At 43.6% G+C, this 16,642-nt stretch overlaps 1 protein-coding gene across 1 annotated transcript in view; it reads left to right on the top strand.

Annotated features, from left to right (window-relative positions):
* Nucleotides 1-16,642, top strand: part of LOC121578009 (copine-9-like) — a 185,751-nt gene that overhangs the window by 153,686 nt on the left and 15,423 nt on the right. Inside the window, exons 17-19 of the mRNA XM_041892046.1 lie at nucleotides 3,735-3,862; nucleotides 14,158-14,260; nucleotides 14,611-14,668. Of these exons, the coding sequence (XP_041747980.1) occupies nucleotides 3,735-3,862; nucleotides 14,158-14,260; nucleotides 14,611-14,668 (289 nt within the window). The remainder of the gene's footprint in view (nucleotides 1-3,734; nucleotides 3,863-14,157; nucleotides 14,261-14,610; nucleotides 14,669-16,642) is intronic.

The raw sequence follows: 16,642 nt of genomic DNA, 5'->3' as shown, positions 1-16,642 counted from the left end.
TCCATTTATGGATAAGAGTTCATATCAAACAAGAGTCAGAAACTAAAATAATGTACAGCATATCGGTAAGTATTCAGACCCCTTGACTTTTTCCACATTTTGTTACGTTACAGCCTTATTCTAAATTGGATTAAATAAATAAAAATGTCATCAATATACACACAATACCCCATACAGGTTTTTAGACATTTTTGCAAATGTATAAAAAAAAAAAAAAACTGAAATACCTTATTTACATAAGTATTCAGACCCTTTGCTATGAGACTCGAAATTGAGCTCAGGTGCATCCTGTTTCCATTGATCATCCTTGAGATGTTTCTACAACTTGATTGGAGTCCACCTGTGGTAAATTAAATTGATTGGACATGTTTTGGAAAGGCACACACCTGTCTACAGTGCATTCGGAAAGTATTCAGACCCCTTCCCTTTATCCACATTTTGTTGTGTTACAGCCTTATTCTAAAATGAATTAAATAAATGTTTTTCCTCATCAATCTACACACAATACCCCATAATGACAAAGCGAAAACAGGTTTTTAGATGTTTACAAATGTATATAAAAATTAAAAAAACAGATACCTTATTTACATAAGTATTCAGACCCTTTACTAAGAGACTCGAAATTGAGCTCAGGTGCATCCTGTTTCCATTGATCATCTTTGAGATGTTTCCACCTGTGGTAAATTCAATTGATTGGACATGATTTGGAAAGGCACACACATGTCTATATAAGGTCCCACAGTTGACAGTGCATGTCAGAGCAAAAACCAAGCCATGAGGTCGAAGGAATTGTCCATAGAGATCTGAGACAGGATTGTGTTGAGGCACAGATCTGGGGAAGGGTACCAAAATTTTTTTGCAGCATTGAAGATCCCCAAGAACACAGTGGCCTCCATTCTTAAATGGAAGAAGTTTGGAACCACCAAGACTCTTCCTAGAGCTGGCTGCCCGACCAAACTGACCAAGAACCCGATGGTCACTCTGACAGAGCTCCAGAGTTCCTCTGTGGAGATGGGAGAACCTTCCAGAAGGACAACCATCTCTGCAGCACTCCACCAATCAGGCCTTTATGGAAGAGTGCCCAGATGGAATCCACTCCTCAGTCAAAGGCACATGACAGCCCGTTTGGAGTTTGCCAAAAGGCACCTAAAGGACTCACAGACCATGAGAAACAAGATTCTCTGGTCTGATGAAACCAAGATTGAACTCTTTGGTCTGAATGCCAAGCGTCTGGAGGAAACCTGGCACCTGGTGAAGCATGGTGGTCGCAGCATCATGCTGTGGGGATGTTTTTCAGCGGCAGGGACTGGGAGACTAGTCAGGATTGAGGCAAAGATTAATGGAGGAAAGTACAGAGAGAACCTTGATGAAAACCTGCTCCAGAGCGCTCAGGACCTCAGACTGGGGCGAAGGTTCACCTTCCAACAGGACAGCGACCCTAAGCACACAGCCAAGACAACGCAGGAGTGGCTTCGGGATAAGTCTCTGAATGTCCTTGAGTGGCCCAGCCAGAGCCCGGAATTGAGCCTGATCGAACATCTCTGGAGAGACCTGAAAATAGCTGTGCAGTGACGCTCCCCATCCAACCTGACAGAGCTTGAGAGGATCTGCAAAGAAGAATGGGAGAATTTTCACCTTTATTTAACCAGGTAAGCCAGTTGAGAACAAGTTCTCATTTACAACTGCGACCTGTTGTGTAGATTGATGAGGAAAATAAACAATTTAATCAATTTTAGAACAAGGCTGTAACGTAACAAAATGTGGAAAAAGTCAAGGGGTCTGAATACTTTCCGAATGCACTGTATGTATCCATCTGTCGGGCTCAGATGCAAGACCTTGCAGTGCGTTGAAATAGCCTATTTCTGAGTAGTGAAGACCATCTTCTGTACATCCCCTATATCAATTTGTATCCAAGGCTGACTGAAGCTCCAAGCCAAATCTATTATTTTCTTAGCAATGAAAATACAGTTAACTGTGAAATACTTGATTTTGTAAACTGAAATTCTCCCAATACCTATCTGTGTTATGCCTACTGACATGAGGCACTCATACTTCTATACTACATAACATCATTGCATAAGGAACATACATCGTCAGAAGGCAAAAGGTCAGTATTGCCTTGATTCAGTGCTGAGTTTCCTTAGTTTCTGGGATTTTCTGTGAAGTCTGACAATGACTCTATCCACCCCTACAGCCCACATGAATGACACCGTGAACACATTACCTTAACATGGGGTAGTAAAGTCATGAAGAACACGAAAACCTCTAAATATGTCAACACAAAACAGTGTTTGAACAAGGGTAGATGAAAAAACCTTGTGAGTCAGAAAATGGCTCGAAGAGAAAGAAAATAAATCCATCTGTTTGTTGCGGAAAAGTGCGAACCAAACGAGGGACCAGACAGATGCGGAGACCGGAATAGACTTTGGAGGACGTAGCACTTAGCTTAGCATCATGAACTGATGAGGAAAGAACAACAAACAGTAAACACTAAAAGCACAAAAAAAAAAAAAATCTCCTCAGATTCTAGACGTCTACTATCTCCCTGGACAGACGTAAAACAAAAAGAGGAGGAATTCTTGAACAAAGAAGAGTAAAAAAACAAAATGAGTTTTATTTTCAGCAACAACAAAAATCCCAAAGCTGGAGGAATTCGCCTTAAAGAAGTCTCCTTCACGTGAAGGAAATTATACAAAGGTCGAAGCAAAACAACACAGTGGACTGTAAGGAAAATGGACAATAAAGTACTTATTCTCCATTTAAATTGCCCTCTATAGGTAGCAATGTTTTCAAAGTACTATGCCCTTTGATCTTGATGACAGGCTTATAACGTAGCGTTCTACGCTAACATTTTAGTTCAGCACTTGTGTATGTTGCGGTATGTCTGGTTGAGAGGGTTATGAAGTGCTATGACAATGTTATGAAGCCTGTACAAGCAATGGTTGCTGCAGTAATGGTTGATACAGATGTGTGATACAAGTCATGTCTCACCCAATTCTCATTGTGCAAATAAAGTACGTTTGAGCTGGCCGTCTGTAAAATGTAGAATCATAACTTTCTACTATACTTTCTGTCCCATGAAGTCTGTCCCATAAGGTCAATGATAGTCATGTCACAACAATGTGTCAGTGTGCATTTGTGGCTAGTTATACAACCTGTTTTACCAGCTACAGTTGCGGACACCAAAAAAGTGTGTTGCACATCTGCCATCTGTCTCTTCTTTTAACGTGTTAATTTCTTCCTTTTAATTAGGTTTCTCTTCAAAGAGAATGAGGAAGATCAGACGGCAGTTCACTCGTTTTTCACAGATGGACTTTAATAAAGGCCTGAAGAACACTCTTTTCTCCTGGCCGGACAGGGCTTAAAGCAGACTCAGTCTTTTACGTTGGCTGAATGACTGTTGGCTATTTAACGTGTTTGTATTATGTGACAATAAATTCATTTTTGGGAACAGACATATTGTTTGCTGGATTATTTTTGTTCTTGTGTCTGATTTACCAGACGAGGGCATTTCTCTTTTTCACATTGTCTAAAGAAAATATTCAGCAACTTCAATTCTCCCATTACCTTTCAGTCCTGTGTTATGCCTACTGACATGAGGCAAAAAGAAAACACTGATACTCGCATACTTCATATATAACATCATTGTTTAATGAACGTGCATTGTCAGAAGCATAAGTCATCATACATCGTCACAACGGACGTTGACTTCATAAAGACTTCTTCTTCTACAGAACTCCAACAGTGAGAACCCTAACTGTGTGGGGATCGAGGGAGTGTTGGAGGCGTACTTCCAGAGTCTCCGCACCGTTCAGCTCTACGGACCCACCAACTTCGCTCCTGTCATCAACCAGGTGGCACGGTGAGAGAATGACAGGAGATGAACACACACACACACACATATACACACACACAAACACATACAGAAAGAGTACAGACACACACATACACACAGGCAGTACAGTCACACACACACACACACACACACACACACACACGCACACACACACACATACACACACACACTTTAAACCCCCTATGCTCCTTTGAGACCCCTCTTTCAAAGTCACTGAGATCTCTTCTTCTAACCATGGTAACCAAAATAATGGACAACTGGGCATTTTTATACATGACCGTAAGCATGTTGGGATGTTCATTTCTTAATTAACTCAGGAACCACACCTGTGAGAAAGCACCCGCTTTCAATATACTTTTTAACCCTCATTTACTCAAGTGTTTCCTTATTTTGACAGTTAGCTGTACAGTGGGGGAAAAAAATATTTAGTCAGCCACCAATAGTGCAAGTTCTCCCACTTAAAAAGATGAGAGAGGCCTGTAATTTTCATCATAGGTACACGTCAACTATGACAGACAAATTGAGAGAAAACATTTCCAGAAAATCACATTGTAGGATTTTTTATGAATTTATTTGCAAATTATGGTGGAAAATAAGTATTTGGTCACCTACAAACAAGCAAGATTTCTGGCTCTCACAGACCTGTAACTTCTTCTTTAAGAGGCTCCTCTGTCCTCCACTCGTTACCTGTATTAATGGCACCTGTTTGAACTTGTTATCAGTATAAAAGACACCTGTCCACAACCTCAAACAGTCACACTCCAAACTCCACTATGGCCAAGACCAAAGAGCTGTCAAAGGACACCAGAAACAAAATTGTAGACCTGCACCAGGCTGGGAAGACTGAATCTGCAATAGGTAAGCAGCTTGGTTTGAAGAAATCAACTGTGGGAGCAATTATTAGGAAATGGAAGACATACAAGACCACTGATAATCTCCCTCGATCTGGGGCTCCACGCAAGATCTCACCCCGTGGGGTCAAAATGATCACAAGAACGGTGAGCAAAAATCCCAGAACCACATGGGGGGACCTAGTGAATGACCTGCAGAGAGCTGGGACCAAAGTAACAAAGCCTACCATCAGTAACACACTACGCCGCCAGGGACTCAAATCCTGCAGTGCCAGACGTGTCCCCCTGCTTATGCCAGTACATGTCCAGGCCCGTCTGAAGTTTGCTAGAGTGCATTTGGATGATCCAAAAGAGGATTGGGAGAATGTCATATGGTCAGATGAAACCAAAATATAACTTTTTGGTAAAAACTCAACTCGTCGTGTTTGAAGGACAAAGAATGCTGAGTTGCATCCAAAGAACACCATACCTACTGTGAAGCATGGGGGTGGAAACATCATGCTTTGGGGCTGTTTTTCTGCAAAGGGACCAGGACGACTGATCCGTGTAAAGGAAAGAATGAATGGGGCCATGTATCGTGAGATTTTGAGTGAAAACCTCCTTCCATCAGCAAGGGCATTGAAGATGAAACGTGGCTGGGTCTTTCAGCATGACAATGATCCCAAACACACCGCCCGGGCAACGAAGGAGTGGCTTCGTAAGAAGCATTTCATGGTCCTGGAGTGGCCTAGACAGTCTCCAGATCTCAACCCCATGGATATTTTTTTCTCATTTTGTCTGTCATAGTTGACGTGTACCTATGATGAAAATTACAGGCCTCTCTCATCTTTTTAAGTGGGAGAACTTGCACAATTGGTGGCTGACTAAATACTTTTTTTCCCCACTGTATATACGTGCTTTGACTTGCTTGACACAATACGAGAGTCACATACACGCAAATACACTACATGACCAAAAGTATGTGGACACCTGCTCGTCGAACATCTAATTCCAAAATCATGGGCATTAATATGGAGTTGGTCCCCCCTTTGCTGCTATAACAGCTTCCACTCTTCTGAGAAGGCTTTCCACTAGATGTTGGAACTTGCTTCCATTCAGCCACAAGAGCATTAGTGAGGTCTGGCACTGATGATGGGCGATTAGGCCTGTCTCGCAGTCGGCATTCCAATTCATACCAAAGGTCTTCGATGGGGTTGAGGTCAGGGCTCTGTGCAGGCCAGTCAAGTTCTTCCACAGCGATCTCGACAAACTTTCTGTATGGACCTCGCTTTGTGCAGGGGGGCATTGTCATGCTGAAACAGGAAAGGACCTTCCACAAACTGTTGCCACGAAGTTGGAAGCACAGAATTGTCTAGAATGTCATTGTATGCTGTAGCGTTAAGATTTCCCTTCACTGGAACTAATGGGCCTAGCCCGAACCATGAAAAACAGCCCCAGACCATTATTCCTCCTCCACCAAACTTAACAGTTGGCACTATGCATTCGGGCAGGTAGCGTTCTCCTGGCATCTGCAAAACCCAGATTCGTCCATCGGACTGCCAGATGGTGAAGCGTGATTCATCACTCCAGAGAACGCGTTTCCAAAGTCCAATGGCGGCGAGCTTTACACCACTCCAGCCAACGCTTGGCATTGCGCATGGTGATCTTAGGCTTGTGTGCGGCTGCTCGGCCATGGAAACCCATTTCATGAAGCTCCCGACGAACAGTTCGTGTGCTGATGTTGCTTCCAGAGGCAGTTTGGAATTCGAGGACAGACTACTTTTACGCGCTACTCGCTTCAGCACTTGGCAGTGCCATTCTGTGAGCTTGTGTGGCCTACCGGCTGAGTTGTTGTTGCTCCTAGAAGTTTCCACTTCACAATAAGAGCACTTACAGTTGACTGGGGCAGCTTTAGTAGGACACACATTTGATGAACTGACTTGTTAGAAAGGTGGCATCCTATGATGGTGTCACGTTGAAAGTCACAACGATATTATAACCGCGATTGATAATAGACAGTACTGTGCAGCCGTCTTCATCGACCTGGCCAAGGCTTTCGACTCTGTCAACCACCGCATTCTTATTGGCAGACTAAATAGCCTTGGTTTCTCAAATGACTGCCTCGCCTGGTTCACCAACTACTTCTCAGATAGAGTTCAGTGTGTCAAATCGGAGGGCCTGTTGTCTGGACCTATGGCAGTCTCTATGGGGGTGCCACAGGGTTCAATTCTTGGGCCGACACTTTTCTCTGTGTATATCAATGATGTCGCTCTTGCTGCTGGTGACTCTCAGATCCACCTCTACGCAGACGACACCATTTTGTATACATCTGGCCCTTCATTGGACACTGTGTTAACAAACCTCCAAACGAGCTTCAATGCCATACAACAATCCTTCAGTAGCCTCCAACTGCTCTTAAACACTAGTAAAACTAAATGCATGCTTTTCAATCGAACGCTGCTGGCACCCGCCCACCCGACTAGAATCACCACTCTCGACGGGTCTGACCTAGAGTATGTGGACAACTACAAATACCTAGGTGTCTGGTTAGACTGTAAACTCAACTTCCAGACTCACATAAAGAATCTCCAATCCAAAGTTAAATCTAGAATCGGCTTCCTATTTCGCAATAAAGCCTCCTTCACTCATGCTGCCAAACATGCCCTCGTAAAACTGACTATCCTACCGATCCTTGACTTCGGCGATGTAATTTACAAAATAGCCTCCAACACTCTACTCAGCAAATTGGATGTAGTCTATCACAGTGCCATCCGTTTTGTCTCCAAAGCCCCATACACTACCCACCACTGTGACCTGTACCCTCTTGTTGGCTGGTCCTCACTACATGTTCGTCGTCAAACCCACTGGCTCCAGGCCATCTATAAATCACTGCTAGGCAAATCCCCGCCTTATCTTAGCTCATTGGTCACCATAGCAGCACCCACCCGTAGTCTGCGCTCCAGCAGGTATATCTCACTGGTCATTCCCAAAGCCAACACCTCCTTTGGCCGCCATTCCTTCCAGTTCTCTGCTGCCAATGACTGGAACGAATTGCAAAAATCTCTGAAGCTGGAGACTCTTATCTCCCTCAATAACTTTAAGCATCAGTTGTCAGAGCACCTTACCGATCACTGCACCTGTACACAGCCCATCTGAAATTAGCCCACCCAACTACCTCATCCCTATATTGTTATTTATTTTGCTCTTTTGCACCCCAGTATCTCTATTTGCACATAATCTCTTGCACATCTAGCATTCCAGTGTTAATACTATTGTAATTATTCTGCACTATAGCCTATTTATTGCCTTACCTCCATAACTTGCTACATTTGCACACACTGTATATATATTTTCTGTTGTATTTCTGACTTTATGTTTTTTACCCCATATGTAACTCTGTGTTGTTTTTATTGCACTACTTTGCTTTATCTTGGCCAGGTCGCAGTTGTAAATGAGAACCTGTTCTCAACTGGCTTACCTGGTTAAATAAAGGTGAAAAAATAAAAATAAATAACTGAGCTCTTCAGCAATGTTGTCTATGGAGATTGCATGGCTGTGTGCTCGATTTTGTACACCTGTCAGCAATGGGTGTGGCTGAAATAGCCAAATCCACTAATTTGAAGCAGTGTCCACATACCTTTGTATATACATTATGCAAACACACAAACTCCCTCACCCTCCCCCACAAAACATACACACACACACACAACCACACACACTCCTCTCCCCTGCAGTTCTCCATCCTTAGGTTGCCCTAGGCCCCGAGAGTTAATTTGACAAGTTCTCCCCTAAGCTCTCGCTCTCTCTCTCTCTCCTCTCTCTCTCTCTCTCTCTCTCTCTCTCGCTCTCTGTCTCTCTCTGTCTCTGTCTCTATGTATCTCTCTCTCTCTCTCTCTCTCTCCCTCAATCTCTCTCTGACACACAGCCTAGCTTAGCTGCTCTCCCCTTCTCTCGGTGTGCTCATGCATTCTTAATAAGCTGGAATGGGCCTTGGGACCATTACAGCTTGTCAGGAGTTGTGTTGCTGAATGTTGTCTGAATGTATAGGACACTGTAGTACTAGAGTGGGCCTTGTAGTTCATAGAAATATAAATCATTATATGGTTTAGTTGTTGTAGCACTAGAAAGGAAAAGTAGATTTACTTTTGTCTGAATGTGTTTTCATGGTATTCCATCTCTTATTCTAAGGCGGTCCATAGAGGTGTTATATTGTGTCCAGGCATGCTTTCCATAGAAAATAGTAGAGCATCGAATATGAATAATAGAAAATCTTCTGTTATTGGTAGTATCCCAGCTAGGAAGTAAGACTACACCCAAACTAAATCAAATATTTTATGAGGCAAAACTTTTTTAAATGTATTTCATGAAATGTACCTTCTCTTTATTTTTAGCTGTCTCATAATATGTAAGTATGGCAATATCCTTTCCAGCGAATGCGGCAGCTCGGTTGCATAACTAAATAGAGTGGGATGCTGTGGCTCGACTGTTGCCTCAAGGACTTAATGAGCTCTCATTCAATGAGGTGCTATATTACCATGACGATGATGATGATGTAGCTGATGATTAGCACCACCACGAGAGAATGAGAGGAATAATATTATCTCTTTCCCCTCCTCTCTCCCTCCTCTCCACCTCCCTCCCTCCTCTCTCCCTCCTCTCCACCTCCCTCCTCTCTCCCTCCTCTCCACCTCCCTCCCTCCTCTCTCCCTCCTCTCCACCTCGCTCCCTCCTCTCTCCCTCCTCTCCTCTCCACCTCCCTCCTCTCTCCCTCCTCTCCACCTCCCTCCTCTCTCCCTCCTCTCCACCTCCCTCCCTCCTCTCTCCCTCCTCTCCACCTCCCTCCTCTCTCCCTCCTCTCCACCTCCCTCCTCTCTCCCTCCTCTCCACCTCCCTCCCTCCTCTCTCCCTCCTCTCCACCTCGCTCCCTCCTCTCTCCCTCCTCTCCTCTCCACCTCCCTCCTCTCTCCCTCCTCTCCTCTCCACCTCCCTCCTCTCTCCCTCCTCTCCACCTCCCTCCCTCCTCTCTCCCTCCTCTCCACCTCCCTCCTCTCTCCCCTCCTCTCCACCTCCCTCCTCTCCACCTCCCTCCTCTCTCCCTCCACTCTCCCTCCCTCCTCTCCCACCTCCCTCCTCTCTCCCTCCTCTCCACCTCCCTCCTCTCCACCTTCTCTCCACCTCCCTCCTCTCTCCCTCCTCTCCACCTCCCTCCTCTCTCCCTCCCTCCTCTCCACCTTCTCTCCACCTCCCTCCTCTCTCCCTCCTCTCCACCTCCCTCCTCTCTCTCTCCCTCCTCTCCACCTCCCTCCTCTCTCCCTCCTCTCCACCTCCTTCCTCTCTCTCTCCCTCCTCTCCACCTCCCTCCTCTCTCCCTCCTCTCACTCTCCCTCCTCTCCACCTCCCTCCTCTCCACCTCCCTCCTCTCTCCCTCCTCTCCACCTCCCTCCTCTCCACCTCCCTCCTCTCTCCCTCCCTCCTCTCCACCTCCCTCCTCTCTCCCTCCCTCCTCTCTCCCTCCCTCCTCTCTCCCTCCTCTCCACCTCCCTCCTCTCCACCTCCCTTCTCTCTCCCTCCTCTCCACCTCCCTCCTCTCTCCCTCCCTCCTCTCTCCCTCCTCTCCACCTCTCTCCTCTCTCCCTCCCTCCTCTCCACCTCCCTCTCTCTCAATCTTTCTCAGATTTTCCCTACATTCCATTTGTTATGCTTCGTCATCCTCCTCTCCTCCTTCTCTTCCCTTGTTCCGGCTCTGAGCCGGTCGGCTCGTGTGGCTGTGGGTGCTTGTGGGACAAAGATGGTGATGATGATGATGATGATGAGGAGGAGGAGGAGGAGGAGGAGGAGGAGGAGGAGGAGGAAGGTGGGCGGTAAAGCTAAGGCCCTCCAGTCATGTGGATTTGTCAATATGTGATGTGTGGGGGTGAATCAATCCACTCTCTAGGCTCCTTCACCTCCTATAACCCAGCACAGCACCAGAGACCATAGTAATAACTACCACATTATAGTATAACTACCACATTATAGCATAACTACCACATTATAGTATAACTACCACATTATAGTATAACTACCACATTATAGTAATAACTACCACATTATAGTATAACTACCACATTATAGTATAACTACCACATTATAGTATAACTACCACATTATAGTATATCTACCACATTATAGTATAACTACCACATTATAGTAATAACTACCACATTATAGTATAACTACCACATTATAGTATAACTACCACATTATAGTAATAACTACCACATTATAGTATAACTACCACATTATAGTATAACTACCACATTATAGTATATCTACCACATTATAGTATAACTAACACATTATAGTAATAACTACCACATTATAGTAATAACTACCACATTATAGTAATAACTACCACATTATAGTATAACTACCACATTATAGTATAACTACCACATTATAGTAATAACTACCACATTATAGTATAACTACCACATTATAGTAATAACTACCACATTATAGTAATAACTACCACATTATAGTATAACTACCACATTATAGTAATAACTACCACATTATAGTATAACTACCACATTATAGTAATAACTACCACATTATAGTAATAACTACCACATTATAGTACTAACTACCACATTACAGTATAACTACCACATTATAGTAATAACTACCACATTATAGTAATAACTACCACATTATAGTATAACTACCACATTATAGTAATAACTGCCACATTATAGTATAACTAACACATTATAGTAATAACTACCACATTATAGTAATAACTACCACATTATAGTATAACTACCACATTATAGTAATAACTACCACATTATAGTAATAACTACCACATTATAGTATAACTACCACATTATAGTATAACTACCACATTATAGTAATAACTACCACATTATAGTATAACTACCACATTATAGTAATAACTACCACATTATAGTATAACTACCACATTATAGTATAACTACCACATTATAGTAATAACTACCACATTATAGTACTAACTACAACATTATAGTAATAACTACCACATTATAGTATAACTACCACATTATAGTAATAACTACCACATTATAGTAATAACTACCACATTATAGTAATAACTACCACATTATAGTATAACTTCCACATTATAGTAATAACTACCACATTATAGTATAACTACCACATTATAGTAATAACTACCACATTATAGTAATAACTACCACATTATAGTAATAACTACCACATTATAGTAATAACTACCACATTATAGTATAACTACCACATTATAGTAATAACTACCACATTATAGTATAACTACCACATTATAGTATAACTACCACATTATAGTAATAACTACCACATTATAGTAATAACTACCACATTATAGTAATAACTACCACATTATAGTAATAACTACCACATTATAGTATAACTACCACATTATAGTATAACGACCACATTATAGTAATAACTACAACATCTTAGTATAACTACCACATTATAGTATAACTACCACATTATAGTATAACTACCACATTATAGTAATAACTACCACATTATAGTAATAACTACCACATTATAGTATATCTACCACATTATAGTACCTACTACCACATTCCACCTCAAAACAAGGGCTCCGGGGAATTATTTTGGTTCTCGAACACCACCCACCTCTCCCATCCACTGGTTCCTGGAGAGGGAGAGAGAGAGAGAGACTTTCATACACCAGTGAGAGAGAAGTAGACACAGAGAGATAGAGAGGATGTGATAGTACTCAACTCCATTTACCCTGCACTCTTTTCCTCTGCCCCTCTGGCCAGACGGTGAGAGTGAGCCAATCCGACAGTGAGTCAGCGAGTCTTCGTCCAATCAGACAGGCAGCCAGCAGGTCTTCGTCCGCCCCGCTGAGTCTTACCATTACCTGCCAGACAAACACCTACACAAAAACACTCAGCAACAACTGACACGTTTATGTGAACAGTCTGGACAACGCAACACTTCTATAACAACAGTCTTGACAACACAACACTTCAATAACAAGTCTTGACAACCCAACACTTCTATAACAACATTCTGGACAACGCAACACTTCTATAACAACAGTCTGGACAATGCAACACTTCTATAACAACAGTCTCGACAATGCAACACTTTTACCGTAAAACGTCAAATAAAAGCCCGGGCCCTTATTTGCTTCAATTACTGAACATAACCGTTGCTTATTAGAGACAGCATTCTATCTGAGCCAGGCGTCTGTTTCCTTAATGCACACAGCTTTTGCTTAATCAATTGTTGAAAAGACGACCACACTGTTTATTGTGACCAGTATGACCAGTATAAACATTAAAATAACACATCCATCACAGATCAGACTTGTAAAGAATACAGTAGGCTTGCGATCATACACCCACTGATTTTGCACTTCAGCACCATTCTCCCACTCATAGAGCCCCACAGTGGCGATGTCATAATACCCATAACACCTAGCGATCAAACAGGGAAATAATAACAAATGGGTATTACGAATCATACTGTGATACTCTATTGTGCCTTGTATCCCGGTAGTTGCAGCGATATCACAGCAGATAGACTTCAGTATTCATTGTTGGACCATGTCAAACCAGACTGCTGTCTCATCCATGATGTTGCTCTTCTTTTTCTTCTTTTGCGCAATCTTTACAATTTATTTAGACCCGCCGTTTATTAGAAACAAAAGTTTACTTGCTGAAATGTGCGCTGATGCCCAGCTTTTAAAAGGGACAGGCGGCTATTTGAGATTCTTAGTTTATTTGAAGTTTTACAGTATGTGAACATTCTCGACAACACAACATTTCTATATCAACTGTCTAGACAACACAACACTTTTATGTCAACAGTCTAGGCCAGGCAAGTCACCCGTAATACAAGTCAGTATTCGACGTCAGAGGACGTTGGGAGATGACGTAGAAACCGGCCACTAGGGGCAACAGTGATCATTGTTACCTTCAAGTAGTTTTTTTGTTTGTTGCTAGGGCGTTCTGGATGAGCATAAGCATCTGCCTCTGATTCCAAAGGTTGCATGTTTGAAAGTTATTTTTGATATTTTTGTTTTACCTGAAGAATTCAGAGTTAATGCCCTTACCTGAAGAATTCAGAGTTAATGCCCTTACCTTAAGAATTCGGAGTTAATGCCTAAACTTAACCTTAAACACTTCGAAATTGGACGTTTGGAACAACTTCGAAATCTGACGTTTGAGAAACATGGATGAACGTCTAATTCTGACGTGAGACTGTGAGAGCTAGACAACATAATGTCTGACAATGGAGCACAGTTTAGTGTAACGGTATTCAAATAGTTGTGTAATGCTATATTACTACAGAAAACCAGAAGACAGAAGAAAGTCTCCCACTACACACACACACACACACACACACACACACATACACATATACACACACGCTGAGTTTCAACCAGTGGTGTGTTGCTCTATGCAGGTGTGCTGAGGATGTGACGGACGGATCCCAGTACTTTGTGCTGTTGATGATCACAGACGGAGTCATCTCAGACATGGTGCAGACCAAGGAGGCTGTGGTCAATGTGAGTGCTCATCATGCTTGTGTGTGTGTTTCCATGTGTGGTGTGTACGTATTTAGGCGTGATGATGACATCGGTGGTCCATAAGCGTGTGTCCCAAAATGTGGCATGGGACGTCATAATGAAGTCATTTTCTGTGTGTGTGTGTGTGTGTGTGTGTGTGTGTGTGTGGATGTGTGTGTGTGAGTGTGGGTGGGTGGGTGTGGGTGGGTGTGTGTGTGGGTGGGTGGATGGATGTGTATTGGTGGGTGTGTGTGAGTGTGGGTGGGTGGGTGGGTGGGTTAATGTGTGGGTGTGTGGGTGGGCGCATGTATACCTCACACATCACCTTTGTGTTATCCCCTTTCTCACAGGCTGCCGCTCTGCCCATGTCTATCATCATAGTGGGAGTAGGCCCTGCTGAGTTTGACGGTAAGTGTGTGTGTGTGTGTGGGTAAGTGTGTGCGTGTGCTCATGAACATCCGGCATGCGTGCATGTGTGTGTGCGCACGCCCAAAGTGGTTAGCTAGCTACACTGCCAAAAAAAACATTAAAGCCTTTTAAAGTTCAAAGCACACAGCTTCTGATCAGAGGTTCCACTGCCTGTGAAGTGCACTAAAGATCAGCAGGGTAGGTGACAAAACAACACTTACTGCAATCTCCTTCCCAAAGGTTTTAGGAACTGGTGAATCCCCTCCCCGCTCTCCATCTCTTCCAAATGTATCTCCCCCTGCCTTAAAGCTACAGCGAGGATGCCCATCCCTCCTCCTGCAGAGCTACAGCGAGGATGCCCAACCCTCCTCCTGCAGAGCTACAGCGAGGATGCCCATCCCTCCTCCTGGAGAGCTACAGCGAGGATGCCCAACCCTCCTCCTGCAGAGCTACAGCGAGGATGCCCAACCCTCCTCCTGCAGAGCTACAGCGAGGATGCCCATTCCTCCTCCTGGAGAGCTAAAGCAAGGATGCCCATTCCTCCTCCTGGAGAGCTACAGCGAGGATGCCCAACCCTCCTCCTGCAGAGCTACAGCGAGGATGCCCAACCCTCCTCCTGCAGAGCTACAGCGAGGATGCCCATTCCTCCTCCTGGAGAGCTAAAGCAAGGATGCCCATTCGTCCTCCTGGAGAGCTACAGCGAGGATGCCCATTCCTCCTCCTGGAGAGCTAGGCTTTTGCTCTGGCCCTGTCCTACTCTTCTAACACAACTGATTTGATCCTGACGAGCAGCTTGAGTCTTATAGTAGGGGTGGAACAAAAGCCTACACACCCAAGGTGTTTGTACATCAAATTGATCAGAAATACAGTGTAGACATTGTTAATGTTGTAAATGGCTATTGTAGCTGGAAACTGCTGATTTTTAATGGAATATCTACATAGGCGTACAGAGGCCCATTATCAGCAACCATCAGTCCTGTGTTCCAATGGCACATTGTGTTTGCTAATCCAAGTTTATCATTTTAAAAGGCTAATTGATCATTAGAAAACCCTTTTGCAATTATGTTAGCACAGCTGAAAACTGTAGTGCTGATTAAAGAAGCAATACAACTGGCCTTCTTGAGACTAGTTGAGTTTCTGGAGCATCAGCAATTGTGGGTTTGATTACAGGCTCAAAATGGCCAGAAACAAATAACTTTCTTCTAAAACTCGTCAGTCTATACTTGTTCTGAGAAATGAAGGCTATTCCATGCGAGAAGTTGAAGATCTCGTACAATGCTGTGTACTACTCCCTTCACAGAACAGTGCAAACTGGCTCTAACCAGAATAGAAAGAGGAGTGGAAGGCCCCGGTGCACAACTGAGCAAGAAACAGACGCCTCACAGGTCCTCAACTGGCAGCTTCATTAAATAGTACCCGCAAAACACCAGTCTCAACGTCAACAGTGAAGAGGCGACTCCGGGATGTTGACCTTCTAGGCAGAGTTGCAAAGAAAAAGCGATATCTCAGACTGGCCAATAAAAATAAAAGATTAAGATGGGCAAAAGAACACAGACACTGGACAGAGGAAGATTGGAAAAAAGTGTTATGGACAGACAAAATCGAAGTTTGAGGTATTCGGATCACAAAGAAGAACATTTCTGAGACGCAGACCAAATGAAAAGATGCTGGAGGAGTGCTTGATGCCATCTGTCAAGCATGGTGGAGGCAATGTGATGGTCTGGGGGTGGTAAAGTGGTGGTAAAGTGGGAGATTTGTACAGGGTAAAAGGGATCTTGAAGAAGGAAGGCTATCACTCCATTTTGCAACGCCATGCCATACCCTGTGGATGGTGCTTGATTGGAGACAATTTCCTCCTACAACAGGACAATGACCCAAAGCACAGCTCCAAACTATGCAATAAATAATTAGGGAAGAAGCAGTCTGCTGGTATTCTGTCTATAATGGAGTGGCCAGCACAGTCACCGAATCTCA

The sequence above is a fragment of the Coregonus clupeaformis genome, chromosome 12 (genome assembly GCF_020615455.1).
Source record: "Coregonus clupeaformis isolate EN_2021a chromosome 12, ASM2061545v1, whole genome shotgun sequence".
Taxonomy (NCBI): Eukaryota; Metazoa; Chordata; class Actinopteri; order Salmoniformes; family Salmonidae; genus Coregonus; species Coregonus clupeaformis.
Note: the sequence above shows the minus strand (reverse complement) of the source record. Positions and strands in the feature narration are given on the sequence as shown.